This window comes from Carcharhinus amblyrhynchos, unplaced genomic scaffold (assembly GCF_965287045.1).
Source record: "Carcharhinus amblyrhynchos unplaced genomic scaffold, sCarAmb.v2.hapA scaffold_44, whole genome shotgun sequence".
Lineage (NCBI taxonomy): Eukaryota > Metazoa > Chordata > Chondrichthyes > Carcharhiniformes > Carcharhinidae > Carcharhinus > Carcharhinus amblyrhynchos.
The window spans coordinates 1,103,248-1,126,453 of NW_027649785.1; the positions used below are offsets into that span (position 1 = coordinate 1,103,248).

At 46.3% G+C, this 23,206-nt stretch overlaps 1 protein-coding gene across 1 annotated transcript in view; it reads left to right on the plus strand.

Moving 5' to 3' along the window:
* The window catches only part of timm50 (translocase of inner mitochondrial membrane 50 homolog (S. cerevisiae)), a 135,845-nt gene extending 114,280 nt beyond the window's left edge, over positions 1–21,565 (plus strand). Inside the window, exons 8-10 of the mRNA XM_080181945.1 lie at positions 6,112–6,268; positions 15,847–15,953; positions 20,777–21,565. Of these exons, the coding sequence (XP_080038071.1) occupies positions 6,112–6,268; positions 15,847–15,953; positions 20,777–20,878 (366 nt within the window). The 3' untranslated portion in view covers positions 20,879–21,565. The remainder of the gene's footprint in view (positions 1–6,111; positions 6,269–15,846; positions 15,954–20,776) is intronic.
* Positions 21,566–23,206: the final 1,641 nt, after the last annotated feature.

Below are 23,206 nucleotides of genomic sequence, written 5' to 3' on the forward strand. Positions count from 1 at the left end.
TGGCCATGCTAAGAAATTGCCCCTTAGTGTCCAGGGATGTGTAGGTTCGAGGGATTAGTGGGGATAATATGTAGGGATAAGGGGTTAGGGCCTGGGTGGGATTGTGTTCAGTGCAGACTCAATGGGCCAAAGGGCCTCTTTTTGCACTGTAGGGTTCCAGGGTATGATTCTAGGATATGAACTTAAGATAAGGTAGGTCCATTCAAAAGTCTGATAGCAGCAGGGAACAGGCTGTTCTTGAATTGGTTGGCAATTGTCCTCAGACTTTTTATTCCTGACGGAAGAAGGTGGAAGAGAGTATGTCCGGGGTGCAAGGGGTCCTTGATTATGCTGGCTGCTTTTCCGAGGCAATGGGAAGTGAAGACGGAGAGCGTATTAGGAAGGGGGCGATAAATGCTGCTGTATCGAGTGATGCCCATGTCCCGTGAATGAATCTTTTTTAAAAACTGCAGACAGCCAGGTACCTAACCTCCAGTTACCAGCTGGAATTGGATTGCAGGAACTTTCTCTCTTCCCTTCATGTGCGTTTGGCACTTTGGCTGGACAAGATGCAAACCTACCACATGTTGGGATTCTTACCCTGCTGCTTCCTGACCCACCAATCAGCTGCACCTATTCCATTGGCTAATTTCACTTGGTCTTTAAGGTTTTTTTTCCCCGTTGGATTAAGTAGCTTTTCTGTAAAGTCAATTTTTCCAGATTTACACAGCTACAGAATAAAAGCAAATTACTGCGGATGCTGGAATCTGAAACCAAAAGAGAAAATGCTGGAAAATCTCAGCAGGTCTGGCAGCATCTGTAAGAAGAGAAAAGAACTGAAGTTTCGAGTCCAGGTGACCCTTTATCAAAACTTTGATAAAGAGTTCTGTAGGCTCGAAACGTCAGCTCTTTTCTTCCCTTACAGATGCTGCCAAACCTGCTGAGATTTTCCAGCGTTTTCTCTTTTGGGGGTTTATGCAGCTACAATCTGGGCTATAACCCAGATTGTGGGTTGGTGCAGTTTGAATGTTCTAGTTGTTATTAAGCTTTAGACACACTGACCAGTAAGCTTCAGGTTGGTTATTGATCCAGGTGGCATATATTTGATTTGGTTTATTATTGTCACCTCCTGGGATCCAGTGAAAAGTATTGTTTCTTGCGCCCTATACAGGCAAAACGTACCACTCATAAAGTACATAGGGAGAAGGAAAGGAGAGTCTGATGGCAACAGGGAAGAAACTGTTCTCCCCTTCATGTGAAAGTGAGAGAAGCAATCAGCCAAAGTTTCCACTCTTCATCACTGAGGGAATTCCTAGTAGCAAGAGCTTGAGTGTAATCTTCAGCTAAGGATTGAATAGGATTGTGATCTTTGCCCCGGTTAAATAGCCCCCCAATACTCTGTATTTAGGATTAAGTATGAAAGTGTTCACTAGGTGAAGTGCTGGATCAAACACAGCATGGACAATCTTTAATTTTAAGTTGAATGTGTGTTAAAAATGGTTTTAGTTTCATTTGGATTTTGTTTGTGAACCTTGGTGGCTGGGTGTATGGATTACCTTGTCCCTAAAAGGTTTCCAGTCTTTTGGGGTTTCTTTTTGTTGCCATACGTTTTTAATGAGGTCTTACGACCTCTAAAGTTACAGAGATGGGTTCAAAGGGGTTCAGTGATTTTAAAAACCAACCGCAAAGTATTAAAGCTTTATCATTGCCTCGCTACAGTGGTCCAGTCAGACAGACGCAGAAAATACAGGAGCTGAAGGGTGTTTGGAGTCTGTGTCAGAGAGAGAAAGTAGGAACTTTAAGCTCTCTGAGGAAAAAAAAACCTGACGAAGGGACTAACCCGAAAGCTAGTGAGTGTACTATCAAATAAATCGGTTGGACTTAAACCTGGTGTTGTCAGACTTTTTACAGAAAAAAAGATGGCAAGGCTTGTGGGACAGTTGTTAACTAAATCAGTTATAGGACTCAGTAAAAGTGGTCAGTTCAGAACAGGTTCTGTTGGAAGACTGGGTTTAGGGAACTCATTGCAGGGATGATGAAATAGTGAGTTTAGAGTGCAGTTTTTGGGTGTCTCTGAGAGAGAGAGATACAAGGTGTTTGAGAAGCATCAAGTGAATGCTCAAGAACTCGAAGAAAATCATTTGCACTGTGCCAGTTCCAAGCAAGGAGCCTTTATTTCAAGCTAGTGGTAACTCTTCACTGGTTTGTGTGTTTGTAAAGACATTGTTAGGGTAAAGAAATAGTGGGAATTTCAACTGTCTTCTCGTGCTGGTCGAGATCTTTCCAACCTTTTGCTTGGCATTGAATTCATTGTTCTTGTCTTAATATTTTATTCTCTGCATTGAGAGTTGATCAGACTCCTGTGAATTTGTTCAGTAACTTTCCTCCATGGTTAGAATCTATCAAACCAGGTTTCACCCTGGGATCTAAGTTGTCCAGTATTAACAACATCTGGAATCAAAACAAAAACAGACAGCTGTCAGGAAGAGTTAGGAGAGTTAGCCAAAGTCATTGTTGAGTAGTAGGTTCTGTAGAGGCAGTTTGTGGGGAGGGAGCATGGGGAAGAATTGCAGAGAACAGGACTGTGATGGAGTCACAGGAGAGACGGAGAGTCCTTGAGACGCACTACTCTGGATCTTCCAAATGGTAACCGATGGCTGTCTACTTTTCCAAGCCCTTCAGCAGTGTAGCAAAGGGGGTGATGTATTGTGAAAGGTGCTGTAGCACACTCAGTTCTTTTCTATACAGTGTTCTGAATTAGTTAGGATCCAGTCCTCCACTATAGGCCAGGAATTGGAGATCACTGCAACGCAGGAGAAAAATCATTGGGGCTTTGAAAAAACATTATTTTGCTGTCATTTTCTTTGAACATTTCTCTTTTACCAGATGTGGAAATATTGAAAATGAGGGGGGCAAAGGTCTGTTTGGCTGCCAGCCAAGCATCATCCACTTGGATAATGAGTCTTTTTGCTTTCCAATGGGCATAGGCAGTCATTATGCCACAAAGATAAATGGGGGCAAGTCGTGTGATGAATCCTCCAGGAATACATCTACTCACTATAAGGGGAGCAACCCACCCCTTATCTCCAATGAATCGTGTCTGCGCCCCTCTTAAGGCCTTGATGCATTTGTTCCCAATGACTCAGTGGCATGTTGCTTGACAGTGGCTGTAAGCAGACTGGATAGGGACAAAGCCAAAATGAGAATGATTCACTTTATGGGCAAGCCCAGTTAGGATTTTCAACCAATTTTCAACCCTCAGCATCAGACAATGAACAGCGTGGATGAAGATATGGAAACCAATTTCCTGTAGCACTAATAGACACTAACGGTTGTGTTAGACAGCGTTTCAGATTCCTTTCAGCAGCTGTGACTCAGAGTCTAAGACCGTATATGGTTATTCCTGGATAATTTCTTCAAGAGGCACAAAGAATCAGAGGAGGGCTAACGGCAGAATCTTGGGGCAGAATGGAGGTGGCCACGTTAGGCACAGTTGAGGAGGTGTTAGCAGGAAATGTGCTCAGTATTTAGGGATTGCAAGCAATCGTATCATGAGAGAGCAGTGTCACTTTGGCGAACCATGCAGAAGACATGGAATAGTTGTTGCGTACAGTAAAGGTCCATTGGGGACGTGGGATATGTGAGCATGGCTAGAGGATTAGCTGAAGGACAGAAAACCGAATGGAAATAAATGGATCATTTTCACTTGGCAGGTCATGATGCTGCAAGGATGTGTTATTTACAATCACTGTAAATGACTTTGGTGAAGTGACTAAGTGAAATTTACCCGGGCTTGGTGACAACACAAAGCCAGATAGAAAAGTAAGCTGTGAGATAAATACAAAAGGGCCTGCAAGGGATATAGACGGAGCAAAGTGAATGGGCAGTAAGGTGGTGGGTGAAGCACAACACAGAGAAACGAGAGGTTATTCACCTTGAGAACAGAAAGTCAAAATGAGGAACAATTTAATGTTGTTATTCTGAAGGACTTGGGTATCCGTGTACAATATGCAGATGCAGCAAGAAATTTGGAAGGCAAATATTGCGTTGAACTTTAGAAAGTCTTCCTGCAGTTGTTGCAGCGTTCAGGTGAGAACACACCTGGAGTTCTGTACAGTTTTGGTCTCCTTCTGTAAAGTAGGTTATACATGCATGCACACGTATAAGCTCACACACATTCACAAGAAGGGGTGTGACAAAAGATGACTATGTTGATTTTGCGATAAGGTGATTGTCCTACCAGAAGGAATTGAGTAAAATGGGCCCATACTGTCTGCAGTTTAGAATAATGAGTGATGACCTCTGTGCAATACGTCCCATTCTGAATTGGTTTGACAGGGTAGATGTTGAGGCTGTCTTCCCTGGCTAAAGAATTGGAAACGAGGACACATTGTCTCAGTAAGAGTTGGCCATTTAGGACTGAAATCAGAAATTTCTCCACTCAGAGGGTTATGGTTCTCTTTATCCCATGTTTAATGGACTCTGAGGGATTTGGCCAGGAAAGTGAAGTTGACAAAAGTTTATTGCATGTTGGAGGATCAAGGAACAATTTGGCCTGCTCCTTGTGTTTTTAAAGGGTCACAAAGAGGATGAGAAATAGTAGAGTTGCAGGCAGAGTGTCACTGGTAGTCTGGACCAGGGCAGGCTGTGCTGTGGGTGAGACAGAAACCGGTTGGAGGGATTGAGAGAGAGTGAATCGAGTGTGCGGTTGGGATGCAATGATGCATTCACCTCCTTGCTTAGATTAGCTTACTCAGCGTTGACCTGGGATCAGATCTTCATGCTATATAAAGCTCAGATGTACACACTTCTTATTTTCAAGATTATATATCAACAGGTAACCTAGAGAGCTTTTAATATATTCACAAAATGACAACAGCTGTAAGCCTGTTTGTTGTTTCTTATAGCCATTGAAATGCTACTATAGAAATCTGGTATTATTTTCACACCCTTTGAAGTTTTGCCTTCATTCAACTTGGTTAATGTTCTGGTTTGCTATCAGATGTCTGCATAGTGAAAACATGCTAACCTTTGACAGGTTTCTCTGCAAACTGCTCCGTTAATAAACTACACATTTATATGGAGTGACTGTGGATTTAATTGTAATTAATTAGGAGGTTCCACCTATGAAGGGATAACACGTAACAGCTTTATTAGTATTTGTTTCTGGTCAAACAATGACTGATGTGCTTTGTTTGGGACCAGATGGGTTTGCGATAATTAGGTTAAAGAATCTAGCAATTCTATATCTGCAGATGGCAATGGCAGTATATTTATTATTAATGTTTTTTTTATTAATATGATATTCACACTGACTATGTTTTACGTTTTCTTTTTTTTCAAAGCTTACCAACTTTCATCTGGCATTAACCCCCCCCCCCCCCCCGAGCATGGCACCCTCTGCCGCACTCCCCACCCCCCTCGCGCATGCGCCACTCCCCACATGCGCGGCTTCCCTCCCCCCGCACGTGCTCAGCTCCTCTCCCCGTCCCCCGCATGCACGACTCCTTCCCCGTCCTCCCCCCACTTCGTACACGGCTCCCCTATTCAAAGTGACCGTTCTTGCTCTTCAGACCTAGAAAATGTTGGCAAATTATTTACAACCAACTCCAATTTATGTATGTGCACTGTCTGGAAGCTTGGACTGAGAGTCAAATGTAGGCTTTCCTTGCCTGGTGTGCCCACTGTCTTACCTGAACAGCCAAGAGGGGCCACTTGAATACAAATTGTATTGAATTCTCATTAAAGCTTAGAGAATACTGAAAGGCCTGGGTAGAGTGGACGGGGGGGAAGTTATTTCTATTAGTGGGAGAGACTAGGATCCGAGGCCAGAGTAAAGGGATGTCCCCTTTAGAACTAGGATGAGGACGAATTTCTTCAGCCAGAGGGTGGTGAATCTGTGGAACTCTTTGCTGCAGGAGGCTGTAGAGGCCGGGTCACTGAGTGTCTTTAAGACAGAGATAGATAGGTTCTTCATTGTTATTGGGGTCAAAGGTTACGGGCAAAAGGCGAGAGAGTGAGGTTGAGGTATCAGCTATGACGGAATGGCAGAGCAGACTGTCCGAATGGCCTAGTTCTGCTTCTGTACCTTATGGTTTTATTTTCATAACTTCTTTCTTTCTGCACTTGTAGGACGTGTCGTGTCTGAACAGGGATCCTTCCAAGGTTATTATCGTGGACTGTAAAAAGGAAGCTTTCAGACTCCAGCCCTTCAATGGTATTGCACTAAAGAAATGGGATGGAAATTCTGATGACCGAACCTTGTATGAACTTGCGGCATTCCTGAAAAGTAAGTTCCCATTTGCCAGCTGGTAGGCAGGCAGGCAGTGTGTTTTGTTCCACAGATTCTCACCAGAGAGGTTTCCCCCGAAGGTGCTGGATCACTCGGTCATGTTGGTTGGGTGGGGTTGGGTCGTTTTCTCTTTTTTTTGGAGCCCAAACTTAAACCACGATCTCTCCCTCTCTCCCCTTTCTTCCACCCTCCTCCTCCCCTCCCAAATTTCTCTAGTTGAATAAACGCAGCCTCTTCAAGTTTGCATAACAAATACTGCAACTGGTACCTTAACAGTTAATCATCGGAAAGCTGCAAAGAGGCATATGTGCCCAGGACCTTTGGGTCAATTATGACAATCTGGTTATTTGGCCTTTGTGTTATATTAATGTATTTTTTTTCCTCCCCTTTTCACTATTGATGTAGATTAACTCATTCACCACGCACTGCCATTGTGATGCCACTCACTATAGATCATGTCTCTGCAGGCAGCTGCAATGGTGCCATCTGGCATCTCTCTTGGACCAGGGTCCACAGTGGGAACAATGCCAAATGGCTGCTTTAGTTATGAACGAGTTAAATATTTGTTGTTCATTTGAATGGGCCAGAGTAAGAAGGTCACGGAGGCTAAAGAGAAGCTGTGACACTGAAGGTTTGAAGAGGATCCGGTGTGTGTTTAAGTTTGCATTGTGCTGGGCTAAATTATGTGGGGTCTGTATTCGCATTAAATTTAACATCAGGAAGCCTGAGCGAGAGTGCCTGTTCCTATCAAACTATCGCCTCCAGTGGGAAGAGGACCATCAGAGAAACAACCCCCTAATGTGAATTAGCCGGTGATCTTTGTGTGTGGAAAAACCCAGCACGAGCAGCCTTTCAGAAGGTGCTCCTCACTGGAAGGGTCAGGACCAAATAGGCAGTAGTGTTTCTCTGCTGTGCAGAGGGTACCTGTGGGGTATCTGAAGGATGCCTGTGGGCAGACGATCCTCTCCGATGAGTGATTTGGGCCACAGCGTACTTTCCCAATCATTGACATGTGTGACATCAGCAGGTCCCCCGCCTGACGGGTAAAGCACATCATTGCTTTGAGATTGTGCTCACCGTGTGTATGTGTGTGTGTGTGTGTGTGTGTATGTGTGTGTGTGTGTGTGTGTGTGTGTGTGTGTATGCGATGCCCCTTTCCCTCTTGTTGCTCAGTCTGCTTTGTGATGGGGAGAGGGCCTGATTGCTACTACATGAATGAGATGTTTTGTCTTGGGGAAAAGTTAATGGGACAGGAGAGGCTGTGGAGGCAAAGCCATATACTGTCTTCAGCAGTGACCAGATGAGTTTGAGCCTACAAGGGCTGGCTTGAAAATGTAGTGCGTTTATTCGGATTGAGAAACTGAATAGAAACCAAAACCAATCATTTTCTGATGGGGAGACTGATGGTTTACAGGATGCAAAGCACACATCACTTAATGAGGCTCCCAGCAACTAAGCAGATACACTCACTCTCACGTGCAAAGGCACAGGCGCTCGCTGTCTCTCATGCACACATGTGCACACACCTGCGCACACACTTGTTCACTTTCACACACGCTCGCTCTCACTTGCACATGCACAGGCACGCTCACTCTCACTTGCGCGCGCTCGCTGTCACTTGCGCCTGCGCACACGCTCGCTGTCACTTGCGCCCGCGCACACGCTCGCTGTCACTTGCGCCCGCGCACACGCTCGCTGTCACTTGCGCCCGCGCACACGCTCGCTGTCACTTGCGCCCGCGCACACGCTCGCTGTCACTTGCGCCCGCGCACACGCTCGCTGTCACTTGCGCCCGCGCACACGCTCGCTGTCACTTGCGCCCGCGCACACGCTCGCTGTCACTTGCGCCCGCGCACACGCTCGCCCCCACTTGCACGCGCTTGCTGTCACTTGCGCCCGTGCACACGCTCGCTGTCACTTGCGCACACGCTCTCTCACTTGCGCACACGCTCTCTCACTTGCGCACACGCTCGCCCCCACTTGCACGCGCTTGCTGTCACTTGCGCCCGTGCACACGCTCGCTGTCACTTGCGCACACGCTCTCTCACTTGCGCACACGCTCTCTCACTTGCGCACACGCTCGCCCCCACTTGCACGCGCTTGCTGTCACTTGCGCCCGTGCACACGCTCGCTGTCACTTGCGCACACGCTCGCCCCCACTTGCACGCGCTTGCTGTCACTTGCGCCCGTGCACACGCTCGCTGTCACTTGCGCACACGCTCGCCCCCACTTGCACGCGCTTGCTGTCACTTGCGCCCGTGCACACGCTCGCTGTCACTTGCGCACACGCTCTCTCACTTGCGCACACGCTCGCCCCCACTTGCGCGTGCTCTCTCTCACTTGCGCCCGCGCATGCGCTCTCTCTCACTTGCGCACGCGCTCTCTCTCACTTGTGCCTGCGCACACGCTCGCCCCCACTTGCGTGCGCTCGCTGTCACTTGCGCCCGCGCACACGCTCTCTCTCACTTGCGCCCGTGCACACGCTCGCCCCCACTTGCGCATGTGTGCACGTACGCACGCTCACTTTCACTTGCGCACGTACAGGCTTGCTCTCACTTGCACACACACAGACACGCTCGCTCTCATGCGCGCACACTTGCTCTCGCGTGCGTGCATGCTTGCTCACTCTCTGCGCATGCTCACATCCTGATGCACGGGCACACACAGGCAGACATGCACACGCTCGCTTGCTTGCTGTCTGTCTCTCTCTCTCACACACACACACACACACACACACACACACACACAATCCCACACTCTTGCACCCATGTATTGCACACACAAACACTCATCACCCCCACCTTGAGTAGCTTCATGACTGATCGTGCTTGTGTTCACGTCAAATTTGAAAAGAAGGTGACAGCAAGGATGGAAATGAATTGCAGTTAGTTGTGGTGATGCAGGATGTTTGGTACCCAGAATCAGAGGGCCAAGAGTGGGACAAGTACGCAGATTGTTACCCACTCTGCAGTTCTCCAAACCTCAAGGATATTACTGTAAGGTAGTGTCATACGGCAGAGCAAAGTGGCTCACCGCTCTCATGTTCCCTTTTGGCCTTCAAATCGATAGCATGTTGACTGAGAACTGGAAGAAAGCCTCAAAGCTAGAACCTCTTTACTCTGCTGCTTAGCACCTCGGGTAGACTGAGTTCCCACTGGAATACTTTGCTGAAGTAACGGAGGTGTAAGTTTCACCTCAACCTTATTTAATTACCGGGAGAGTAATTTAAAGTTTCATTCTGACGCTGTCAGCGACCTTGACCATGTTACTTGGATGGCAAACTTGTCAGTTGACGGGTGTGATCTTGATGCAGCTGCCAGATAGTAAGGTGTTTTGCTGTTACTGTACAGGCAAGTGTGACAGGGAATATTGGCCACAGTAACATTCCAGGGGTAAGTGACAGGTTCATCTGTTCCAGACAGTATTGGTTAAGGGATAAATGTTGGCCAAAATGGTGGGAAAACTCTTTCCCTTTCAAGCCTTGGAATCTTTTACAACCTTCTGAGCAGCAGACAGAATGAGCCTCAATTCAAGAAGGCACCTGGAATGTAATAATCCTCAGTACTGGAAAATAATGCCGCACTCCCTCAGTACTGGAAAATAATCCCGCACTCTCTTGGTACTGGAAAATAATCCCGTACCCCCTCAGTACTGGAAGATAATCCCGCACTCCATCAGTACTGGAAAATAATGCTGCACTCCCTCAGTACTGGAAAATAATGCTGCACTCCCTCAGTACTGGAAAATAATGCCGCACTCCCTCAGTACTGGAAAATAATCCCGCACCCCCTCAGTGCTGGAAAATAATCCCGCATCCCCTCAGTACTGGAAGATAATGCCGCACTCCCTCAGTACTGGAAAATAATCCCGCACCCCCTCAGTACTGGAAAATAATGCTGCACTCCCTCAGTACTGGAAAATAATGCCGCACTCCCTCAGTACTGGAAAATAATGCCGCACCCCCTCAGTACTGGAAAATAATCCCGCATCCCCTCAGTACTGGAAAATAATCCCGCACCCCCTCAGTACTGGAAAATAATCCCGCATCCCCTCAGTACTGGAAGATAATGCCGCACTCCCTCAGTACTGGAAAATAATCCCGCACCCCCTCAGTACTGGAAAATAATCCCGCATCCCCTCAGTACTGGAAGATAATGCCGCACCCCTTCAGTACTGGAAAATAATCCCGCATCCCCTCAGTACTGGAAGATAATGCCGCACTCCCTCAGTACTGGAAAATAATCCCGCACCCCCTCAGTACTGGAAAATAATCCCGCATCCCCTCAGTACCGGAAGATAATTCCGCACTCCCTCAGTACTGGAAAATAATCCCGCACCCCCTCAGTACTGGAAGATAATGCCGCACTCTCTCGGTACTGGAAGATAATCCTGCACCCCCTCAGTACTGGAAGATAATGCCGCACTCTCTCAGTACTGGGAGACAATCCCGCACCCCCTCAGTACTGGAGGATAATGCTGCACTCCCTCAGTACTGGAAGATAATCCCGCACTCCATCAGTACTGGAAAATAATGCCACACTCCCTCAGTACTGGAAAATAATGCCGCACTCCCTCAGTACTGGAAGATAATGCCGCACTCTCTCGGTACTGGAAGATAATGCCGCACTCTCTCGGTACTGGAAGATAATGCCGCACTCTCTCGGTACTGGAAGACAATGCCGCACTCTCTCGGTACTGGAAGATAATGCCGCACTCTCTCGGTACTGGAAGATAATGCCGCACTCTCTCGGTACTGGAAGACAATGCCGCACTCTCTCGGTACTGGAAGATAATGCCGCACTCTCTCAGTACTGGAAGATAATGCCGCACTCTCTCGGTACTGGAAGATAATGCCGCACTCTCTCGGTACTGGAAGATAATGCCGCACTCTCTCGGTACTGGAAGATAATGCTGCACTCTCTCGGTACTGGAAGATAATGCCGCACTCTCTCGGTACTGGAAGATAATGCCGCACTCCCTTGGTACGGGAAGATAATGCCGCACTCTCTCAGTACTGGAAGATAATGCCGCACTCTCTCGGTACTGGAAGATAATGCCGCACTCTCTCGGTACTGGAAGATAATGCCGCACTCTCCTCAGTACTGGAAAATAATGCCGCACTCTCCTCAGTACTGGAAGATAATGCCGCACTCTCCTCAGTACTGGAAGATAATGCCGCACTCTCTCGGTACTGGAAGATAATGCCGCACTCTCTCGGTACTGGAAGATAATGCCGCACTCTCTCAGTACTGGAAGATAATGCCGCACTCTCTCAGTACTGGAAAATAATGCCGCACTCTCTTGGTACTGGAAAATAATGCCGCACTCTCTCGATACTGGAAGATAATGCCGCATTCCCTTGGTACGGGAAGATAATGCTGCACTCTCTCAGTACTGGAAGATAATGCCGCACTCCCTTGGTACGGGAAGATAATGCCGCACTCTCTCAGTACTGGAAGATAATGCCGCACTCCCTTGGTACGGGAAGATAATGCCGCACTCTCTCAGTACTGGAAGATAATGCCGCACTCCCTTGGTACGGGAAGATAATGCCGCACTCTCTCAGTACTGGAAGATAATGCCGCACTCCCTTGGTACGGGAAGATAATGCCGCACTCTCTCAGTACTGGAAGATAATGCCGCACTCTCTCGGTACTGCGCGGAAGTTGCAGCCAGATTTTCTGCTACAGCACAAGATTGTGGCTTGAACTTGATTTCTGATTCCGAGAGGTTGCGAGCTGGAGATTAAACTAAGGTGTGTAATGTAACACTGAGCTATGTGGGTCAGAGGATTCTGGGTTCACTTGCTCCACCTGTGCTGTTGAATCTGTGGCTAAAGAGAACAAGGGATATGGGGGGGAAGGATCAGGATATTGAGTTTGATGATCAGCCATGATCAAAATGAATGGCAGAGCAGGCTGGAAGGGCCGAATGGCCTCCTCCTGCTTCTCGTTTGTAGTTTCTATGCTGTTACCAGGATTTACAGTTGGTCTGAATGCCACGAGATGGGAAGCAGGAAACAGAATGAGTTAACTATCTCTGCCTCCCATGTAGTATGCCAGTGTTGACACAGGATTGGACTGAGCCACTCCCCTGAAGTATCCTGTAATGTTTTGGCTTAAGCTGGAAGGAAGGCTGCTTAACTGAAATATTGGTAGCTGGTCAGCACTTGTGGAACCTTTACACCCCGAGATCCTGTACCAGGCGACATAAAAACACATCTTAATTTGCAACTTTAATTGGCATTGGATAGATGATGCTTTTCTTTAAAGTTTCATGCGGGAAATATACATTATTGATGGTGGATTCCGCTTTCAGTTGGATTAAGTTTGTATCTGGTGTCCAATTTAAAGAAGTGGATTTAAAAAAAATACTCGTTCAAAGTAATCAGCAGAGCAATTTCTACAAAACTGATTGGGAACGGTAACACTCCCCAACAAAAAACCAGGCTCTTAGCGAGAGATTCAAACAAGATGCATGATGCAACATAACCTTTTGAGGTATTCTGAAATCACAGGCAAATTCTAATGGACTGCATTCGGCCTTCAGTGTGCCAAGTCTTTTTACAGCAAGACACCTGGGCCGAGCGCAAGGCAGCTGCAGGTTTTGTGCAAGAAATGGCTTCTGTGGAATGGAGACCGCTTTACCCAGAATCCATTGCAACAGAGAAATTGCCCTATCTCTGCAACTGAATGCTGGACAGTGGGACAGACAGGTTCCCAAACTGCTTCACAGTGCCAAGGACCTGGGTTCGATTCCCAGCTTGGGTCACTCTCTCTGCAGAGTCTGCATGTTCTCCCTGTGTCTGCATGGGTTTCCTCCGGTTTTCTCTCAGTCCAAAACACGTGCTGATTAGATGCATTAGCCGTGCTAAATTCTCCCTCAGTGTACCCGAACAGACACTGGAGTGTGGCAACTGGGGGATTTTCACAGTAACTTCATTGCAGTGTTAATGTAAGCCTACTTGTGACGAATAAATAAACTTTAACTTGTCTTTGGCGGTTTCAACATGTCAATGCATAATGTTTTCTTTTAACCTTGTGACTGCCTGATGCTGGTAAATAGAACTGAGAATCTGAGGCCATCCCTGCCCAAAGTCAGAGTTGTTGGAAATGAAGCGAGAATTTAGACTGCAAGGCTGTTATTAAAGAGAGTTAGTGTGTAGGGCAGGGCTTGTCAGCATGGTTACAGATAATTATATACTGATTGTAACTTTGGTTCTTTCTTCATGACTAAAATAAAAGGACATCCGGTGCAGGTCCAGAAGGTGTCGTAACTCTGACATTTCATTGATCATTTTTCTGAAAATGCATATTTAACCTGTTTTCCGAAGTGTTAGACACAGGTGGCGTCTGGTTTATGTGGAGATCCCAAGCAAGGGCAGGGCTGTAGCAACATTCAATGGAAGGCAATGATCCTGTGGGATTATTGCTAAACTATTAATCCAGAAACTCAGCTAACGTTCTGAGCACCTAGGTTCGAATCCTGCCACGGCAGATGGTGCAATTTGAATTCAATTTTTAAAAATCTGGAATTAAGAATCTACTGATGACCATGAATGCATTACCAAGTAAGGTGGTGGAGGCAGGCACGCTGGACTTGTTTAAGGTTTACTTAGATAGGCACATGACTGAAACAGGGATGGAGGGTTATAGGAGACGGTTTTAAATAAGGTTCAGAGCCTGGGGATGTTCCTGGAAATCTAATGCTACAGGTGTTGATGTTTTGTCTCTTTTACTCCGCAGGTGTGTCGGTCCACCTTGTTGTCTAACGAGGGGCACGCACACGGTGGGTCGTGCGTGGGCTGCTCTTGGATGTTTCGAGAGTGGCCTAGTACTTTGCGTCATTTGTGTACGCTTAAAACTGGACCAGCAGATGGGCACCACAACAGCTCAGTGACTATCACTGCTAGCTGTGCAGATACATGGATTTGGGCCAGTGTCTGTGGGAGTTTGGGCATTCTCCCTGTGGTTGCGTGGGTTTCCTCCGGGTGCTTCGGTTTCCTCTCACACCCCAAAGATGTGCTCTTAGGCTGATTGGTGTAACAAATTGCCCCTAAATTATTCTCCCCTGAATCTGGTTTCCGATGGGGGTACCATAAGCATACACACGGGTCAAGGGAGGTGTAGGAAAAATGCATTGTTAAGATGGCAGCGCGGGCTCGTTGGGCCGAAGAAGGTCCTGTTTCCCATGCTGGGTTGTTCTTTGTTCTTTGTTCAAACCATTGACGGAAAACCCCATCTGGTTCACTAATGTCCCTTTAGGGAAGAAAATCTGCCGTCCTTACCTGGTCTGGACTACATATGACTGCACAGTCACAGCAATGTGGTTGACTCTTGGGCAACTGGGGATGGGCGATAATGCCAGTAAAGCCCATGTCCCGTGAATGAATTTTTTAAAAACCCCAGATTATCTGGTCATTGTAGTACGTAGGATCTTGCTTTGCCTGTCTGCACAACAGTAGCGACTGTAGTCATGTAGTCCTTTAGGATGTATTGGGAACAAGGGTGCTATACAAATGCAAATTTGTCCTTTCATTTCTTTTCTCCCACATTATTCCCCAGCTGTCTTTCTAGCTGGGTAAGCCTGTTCCCTCAGTTTGTTGAATACAGGTTTGAAACTGGCTGTAAGTTGACCAATGTCCTCGATTGCAGTTGTCCCAACGTTGATGAGAAGGAGAAAGATGCCAGGTGTTGTTCCAAGGAATCACTCCACTTTCTCCATTATCTGCAAGCAGTTCATTCCGCACCCTTCGTAGCAAACACAAACTGAACCCGTTTTCTCCTCATCTCCTTCCAATAATGATCCTGCAGACACTGACACGCACGCTGGGGTATGGATCCATAACCAGTCTTTTACAGTGTGCTCAAGTCAGCATTCTTCACATTACAACCATTGAGTACAAGAGTTAGCAAACCATGCTGCAGCTTGCTTAGGCTGCATTTGGAGTATTACTTGCAGTTCTGGTCGCCACATTACTGGAACGACATGGAAGCTTTGGAGAGAGTGCAGAGAAGGTGGTAGAAGCAGGCACATTAGCACCGTTTAGGAGGCACCTGGATGGGTACCTGAATAGAGGGGTACGGGCCATGTAAGAGCAGTTTAGCTTAAACAGGCTTGGAGGGCAGAAGGGCCTGTTCCTGTGCTGCACTTTGTTCTTTGTTCTAACCACACATGATCTGAATTAACATGATCTGGGAGATTATTGCACCCGATCTGATTTAACCCCTTCTGACATTCATATAACAGGGACCATTGGACTGAGAGGCCTAACCTGGTTGTTGTTTTCCACCTCACTGCGGCCAGTTGTAGTTCCCCACGGGTCAGACTGACTGTATGAACACAGGTCAAACTGAGACTTTGATAGACTCTGAGATATAACCATCCAAACTGTGTGTATTTACCCATAAAACCAACAGATAATGTCTTGGAGCCAGTTTTCCCAATCCTATAGTGAAACAGTTTAGTTCCATGGTGGATTTCAAGCTGGCATTCTACATTTCTGTCTAGTCTGAGTGATTGTGTCAGGAATGTAGCAGCCCTGCCTCACTTTTCTTTGTGCTTTTGCATTGCAGCAATTGCGATGAGTGGGATTGATGATATCCGGACTGTACTGGAGAACTATGCTCTCGAAGATGATCCAATTGAAGCGTTTAAAAAGAGACAGGAGCTGTTAGCACAGGTAAGGATTCAAAAGTTAATGTCAGCATGTAAAACAATCTCAGTGCTGTTCCAGTGCAGTAGTGAGCAAGTCCTTCTCTGTAATATTGTCAGTTTGCTACCTGGGCAACGCTCACTCGCCTTCGTTGTTAATCACTCCAACACGTCACCTGTTTAGTCATCTCTTTGTGGCCCTGTGAGAATTCCCTCTGTTGCGAGGTTATGCAGCTATCAGTGTCAATTGTTGAGAGATACAGAGGAGTGCCTCTCATGGATTTGGGTGTTAATTCTCCCCTCCACACATTGGGTCAGTGTCCAATTTCTCTCCAATGCCTCTGCAGTTACCCTTATGATTACCAGGGTGTCCCCCGCTGTGCTTATTAGTGGCATTGAGATAAACCACAGGATTGCTTTGAACAGATTCTCTTCATGGAATTACTGAATCCCTACATTGCAGAAAGAGGCCACTCAACCCATTGAGTCTGCACTGATAACAATCCCACTCAGGTCCTATCCCTGTAACCCCTTATATTTACTCTGCTAATCCCCCTGACACTAAGGGGCAATTCAGCGTGGCCAGTCAACGTAGCCTACACATCTTTGGAGTGTGGGAGGAAACTTATGCAGACTGTGCACAGACAGTCACCCGAGGCTGGAATTGAACCCGGGTCCCTGGCGCTGTGGGGCAGCAGTGTTAACCACTGTGCCACCTGTTCATCCCCACTGGAAGTTCGTAGAGGCTCATCATCCTCACAGAGGTAATCTGTATTCATGTTTGAACTCAACTGACTGAGTACAGAAGTATCACAGTCAAACTCGAGCCAATTTTCCCCCCCACACACACGTAAGCACCGACTATGATCAAAGGCTGGTGGATAGTGATCAGGAGCATACCCTTTTCTTATCTCGGGATAGTGAAGTCATTGGGGTGGCACGGTAGCACAGTGGTTAGCACTGCTGCTTCACAGCTCCAGGGATCTGGGTTCGATTCCCAGCTCGGGTCACTGTCTGTGTGGAGTTTGCACATTCTCCTCGTGTCTGCGTGGGTTTCCTCCGGGTGCTCCGGTTTCCTCCCACAGTCTAAAGATGTGTGGGTTAGGTTGATTGGCCATGCTAAGAAATTGCCCCTTAGTGTCCAGGGATGTGTAGGTTAGAGGGATTAGTGGGTATAATATGTAGGGATATGGGGGTAGGGCCTGGGTGGGATTGTGTTCGGTGCAGACTCGATGGGCCCAAGGGCCTCTTTCTGCACTGTAGGATTCTATGTTCTATTTGTATCGTCACTGCTGCCACCCAACTGAGTTTAACTGATTTAACAATGAGCAGAGACTGAAACTGGGGCCTCCCTTGTCACTCAGAGATCACTGGAAGAAATCATTCAACCATTCTTTGGCTTTTTTTCAAAATGCCTGATTCCTAAGATGGACCTTCTCCTGTTAAATTATTCATTCTAATCTTGGAAGCAAGCATCTATACTATTTAAGCCAGACAACAGTTTTTAAAGTATTGTTTAATAGCGGTAAAAGTCATTTTTTTGAGAAAATGAGTTTAAGAAAAGATTTGGGTTGTACCAATAACAGCTTCTGCATATTATCTTTTAAAAACCTTTGAATTTGGCATGCTTTTACAACAGCAGAAATTAACTCAAAATGAACTTCCTATTCTTTGCCCCATGTGAGTTTAAGTTTATTTATTAGTGTCATTAACACTGCAATGAAGTTACTGTAAAAAATCCCCTAGTCGCCACACTCTAGCACTTGTTCAGGTACACTGAGGGAGAATTTAGCATGGTCAGTGCACCAGCACATCTTTCGGGTGTGGGAGGAAACCCACGCAGACACGGGGAGAACATGCAAACTACACACAGACAGTGACCCAAGCCAGAAATCGAACCCAGGTCCCTGACGCTGTGAGGCAGCAGTGCTAACCACTGGGCCACCTCCAAAAGTATCGAAGGATACCAATGCAAAAAGAAAATAGTTTCCTAGTTGCTATGAAATAGCTAAATTACTAATACTACATAAATTTTACATTTTTAATCAATTATTTAAATTTTAATTGGCTTTGATTACTGTAAATTATTTGTAAAATAACTTCACTAATATTTTGTAAAGTATCTTAACACATTTGCAAATTGTACGGTTTGAGTAAATACCTTTATTTGAAATGATGCAGTAGTTTGACTGTTCAATAGGTTCTTGTCAATAGTTTGTTGATGTGTAATCTGCTACACTGGCATTCTGCAAATAATACGTAAATGATTGCCTTAAATTTACTTTGATCATTGTTAACATATGCTTTTACTTTTGCAAGAATGTGTTGCCTAGATACCTTGTCAAAACCATTAAACTAACCATTACAAAATTTACATATGACTAATTCCAACTTTGGTTTGGTTGGCAGCTCTTTTTTTTCAACTAAAACATGTGTATTCATTCTGCTCCTTCTTGGATGGCTGTCAACCATGGTTCAATGCCTTCAACACTCCCTTTTGAGTCAGTAATCCAAAGAGCGGGCGGCACAGTGGTTAGCACTGCTCCCTCACTGCCAGGGACTCAGGTTCAATTCCGGCCTTGGGTCACTACCTGTGTGGCGTTTGCATGTTCTCCCCATGTCTGCGTGGGTTTCCTCCCTGTGTTCCAGTTTCCTCCCTCACTCCGAAGGTGTGCAGGTTAGGTGGATTGGCCACGTTAAGTTGCCCCTTAGATGTCTAGCAAAAGGGTTTAGTGCTGCAAATACGTGGGGTTATGGGAAAAGAGGGCTGGGGGAGATCCTCTGTCAGAGTGTCGGTGCAGACTTGATGAGCTGAATGGCCTTCTTCTGCACTGTAGGGATTCTATTATTCTACAGTAGGGATCCTACGAGCACATAATCCAGACTGGCATTCGAATGAAGGAGTGCTGCTCTGTCAAAAGATGCTGTCCATGATATTTTAAACCAAGATGTTGTCTGTTCTCTCTGGTGGACACAAAAGATGCTATTGCATGATTGGAGGAAGAGTGGGAGACTTCTTTCTCTCTGTACTGGTCAATATCGTGCCCTCAGGTCCATGTCTGTTGGACCCTTGTTTTAGTATACTCAAAATTTAACTTTTTGGCCAAATAATTGGTTACAGTGCTGAAACCTCTTTACATTGCTGAAGGCTTGAATTTTGTTCAGTGCTGTTGTGGAGTACTTCAGGACATATTGCTTTCTTTAAAGCACCATATAGAAGTACAAGGTAGCTCTAGGCCTGCTTATTTTCCAAACCTCGCTGGATTCCGGGGAAGTGCCGGAAGATTGGAAAATGGCTAATGTTACGCCGCTATTTAAAAAGGGTAGCAGGCAAAAGGCAGGGAATTATAGGCCGGTTAGTTTAACGTCTGTTGTAGGAAAAATGCTTGAATCCGTACTCAAGGAGAAAATAGCGAGGCGTCTTGAGGAGAATTGTTTGATAGAGCAGATGCAGCATGGATTCGTTAAGGGGAAGCCGTGTCTGACGAATTTATTGGAATTCTATGAGGATGTGTCTAGTGCGGTGGATAGAGGGGAACCGGTGGATGTGGTGTTTCTCAATTTTCAGAAGGCGTTTGATAAGGTGCCGCACAAAAGGTTGTTACAGAATGTTAGAGGGCATGGAGTTGGGGGTAGGGTGTTAGCGTGGATAGGGGATTGGCTGTCAAATAGGAGGCAGAGAGTGGGTGTCAATGGGTGCTATTCGGATTGGCGGTTGGTGACTAGTGGAGTGCCGCAGGGATCGGTGCTGGGGCCTCAGCTATTTACCATTTATATAGATGATCTGGAGGAGGGAACCGAGTGTAAGGTGTCGAAATTTGCTGATGACACAAAGATAAGTGGAACGGCAAATTGTGCGGAGGGTGTAGAAAGTCTGCAGAGGGATCTAGATAGGCTGGGCGAGTGGGCGAGGACCTGGCAGATGGAATACAATGTTGGCAAGTGTGAGGTTATCCACTTTGGTAGGAATAATGGTAGGAAGGACTACTACTCACAGGGTGAAAAGCTGCAGCATGCTACGGTGCAGAGGGACCTGGGGGTCCTTGTGCATGAGTCGCAAAAAGCCAGCCTACGGTGCAGCAGGTGGTCAGGAAGGCAAATGGGATGCTGGCCTTCATAGCGAGGGGGATTGAATATAAAAGTAGGGAGGTCTTGCTGCAACTGTACAGGGCACTGGTGAGGCAGCAGCTGGAGTACTGTGTGCAGTTTTGGTCGCCGCACCTGCGCAAGGATATTTTGGCCTTGAAGGGAGTGCAGAGGAGGTTTACTAGGCTGATACCGGAGTTGAGGGGGTTGAGCTATGAGGAGAGGCTGAATAAACTAGGCTTGTACTCATTAGAGTTTAGAAGAATGAGGGGAGATCTCATTGAGACATATAAGATGATGAAAGGGATGGATAGGATAGAGGTGGAAAGGTTCTTCCCGCTCAGAAAGAACAGCAGGACTAGAGGGCACAGCCTCAAGATAAAGGCGGGGGGCGGTTTAGAACAGAGTTGAGGAGGAACTTCTTCACTCAAAGGGTGGTGAATCTCTGGAATTCTCTGCCCGTTGAAGTGGTTGAGGCTGCCTCACTAAATATATTTAAGTCACGGGTAGATAGGTTTCTGATAGGCAAGGGGAATAAGGGTTATGGGGAGAAAGCGGGAAAGTGGAACTGAGCCACTTCAGCTCAGCCATGATCTTATTGAATGGCAGGGCAGGCTCGAAGGGCTAGATGGCCTACTCCTGCTCCTATTTCTTATGTTTCCTCATGAAAGTCTGTCTGAAACATTTTGAGCAGAGTTAGTTGAATTATATTGCTTCAAAAGACGGTTCTAATCTCTACTTCTGGTTTCCCTTTCCCAACCCCAGGAAGAACAGCAGCGAATAACTGATCGATCACAGCAGAAATCTTCTAGCCTCTCGCTTGGATCCCTGACGAGCAAACTATGGCAGCGGTCCAAACCGCAGTAACACAAGAAAGACTTCCAGTCCCACCCTCCTGCGCTGTTATAGAGCGACCTAAAGAAGCCTGGCCCATCGCCCCAGGCTGGAGCGAACATTGGCGTCTTCACCCCTGAGGTTGTGCACATAGTGAAAACGGCCACCGGACAGAGTCCAGTTAAATTCTGTACTGTGTTATCCTTTTGGCTGGCAGGGTTAGATTTGGAAGACAACACCAAAATGGAGTACCGGTCATTATATCCCATTGCAAGTCCTGATATTGGCTGCCATTTTAGGTGTACTGACATGACTTGAATGCCAAGGAAAGTCACGTTTGATCTGCTGTCATTAGCTTGTCGTATGTTCTAGTTAATTGGAGGAATAGGCTTTTTTCAAAACTCCCTTTTTTTCTACAACCGGCAGTTAAATTGTGGCTACACTGGGGTAGGGAGGGGATCCAATTGTCTTATCATTGTGACTGTCAACAGTACTAAATGTACCAACTATTAAATCTGCACACAGATTCTGAGAGAGTGCCTGCGGAGTTGGTGTCCACCAAAATGTGGTTTTCCTTGTACAATCAGTACAACTTCACACCGGTAACATTCTGTAAATGATGTGCGTACGAAACAGAATGTAGCTCAGTGAGGTGTTGAATAAAATTATGAAGGCGTACAGCAAGCAGCTGGAAATGCCACATGAACCTTGTGAAAACCAGCACTGTCTTCTGGAACTTGTGCCTTGTTTGTAACATTCCCAGTCATGCTGTGTTTAACATTGTTATTGCGGTGCCTATACTTACTGAGCCATGGGTCCATACACGTTACATGTGATGCACGGGCTGTTCAAACTTATTCATGAATTTTTCAAAGGCATAAACTTAAGAAGAGGTGTCCTAACTTCTTGGGATCCCTTGCGAATCTGCTTATTATTTAAATCCTTCCCTCCTCCCCTATTCTGGATTGCCAGTATTATATATTCTAATGCCCGGTGAGGCGATCAGACAAGTGTCCCTTATGTTTCTGAAGGCATTGTCCACATGGGGAGGTGATGGCCTTAGAGATATCATCACTAGACTATTAATTCAGAAACTCAGTTAGGGTCTGGGGACAGAGTAACATAGACTTGGAGACATAGAAAATAGGTGCAGGAGTAGGCCATTCGCCCTTCCAGCCTGCAGCACCATTCAATATGATCATGGCTGATCATGCACTTTCATGAACTGGCCCCAACAGCTTTCTGTGGTAGAGAATTTCACAGGTTCACAACTCTGAGTGAAGAAATTCCTCCTTGTCTCAGTCCTGAATGGCTCACCCCTTATTCTTAGACTGGGTTCCCTAGTTCTGGATTTCCCAAACATCAGGAACATTCTCCCCCCATCTAATCTAACCTGTCCAGTCCCATCAGGATTTTATATACAATAAGATCCCCCCTTATTCTTCTAAAGCCCAGTTGATCCAGGCCTCCTTCATATTTCATTCGTTGCCATTCCAGGAATCAGTCTGGTGAACCTTTGCTGGACTCCCTCAATAGCGAGAATGTCCTTCCTCAGACTAGGAGACCAAAACTGCACACAATACTCAGTGTGGCTTCACCAAGGCCCAGTATAACTACAGCTAGACATCACTGTTCCTACACTCAAATCCACTTGCTATGAAAGCCAGCATGACATTAGCTTTCCTCGTTGCCTGCTGCAACTGTTCCACCATGACACCCAGGTCACGTTACTATTCAGATAGTAATCTTTCTTCCTGTTTTTGCCACCAAAGTAGGTAACCTCACATTTACCCACATTATATTGCATTTACCAAATCTTTGCCCACTCAGTCAGCCTGTCCAAGTCACCCTGCAACCTCTGAGCATCCTCCTCACAGCAAACACTGCCACCCAGCTTAGTGTCATACGCAAATGTAGCAATATTGCATTCAGTTTCTTCATCTAAATCATTAGTGTATATTGTGAGCCCAGATATATTGGGAGGTGGGTTCGAATCCCACCACAGCAGATGGTGGTACTTGAATTATAAAAGATATCTGGAATTACAAATTTACTGATGACCATGAAACGATTGTTGTAAAAACCCATCAGGTTCACCAATGTCCTTTAGGGAAGGAAATCTGCCACCCTTACCTGGTCTGACCTACGTGTGACTCCAGAGCCACAGCAATGTGGTTAACTCTCAACTACCCTCCAATGGCAAATAGGGATGGACGATGAACTCCAGCCAGGACGCCCATGTCCCACAAATGCATAAAACAATATGTCCACTGGTAAAAGGGGCTTGTTTGAAGATTTAAACAATGTGTTTTGGTGTGAATAGGAGGAAAGAAGTGGGCTTAAGTGAAGAATGGTCTGTTT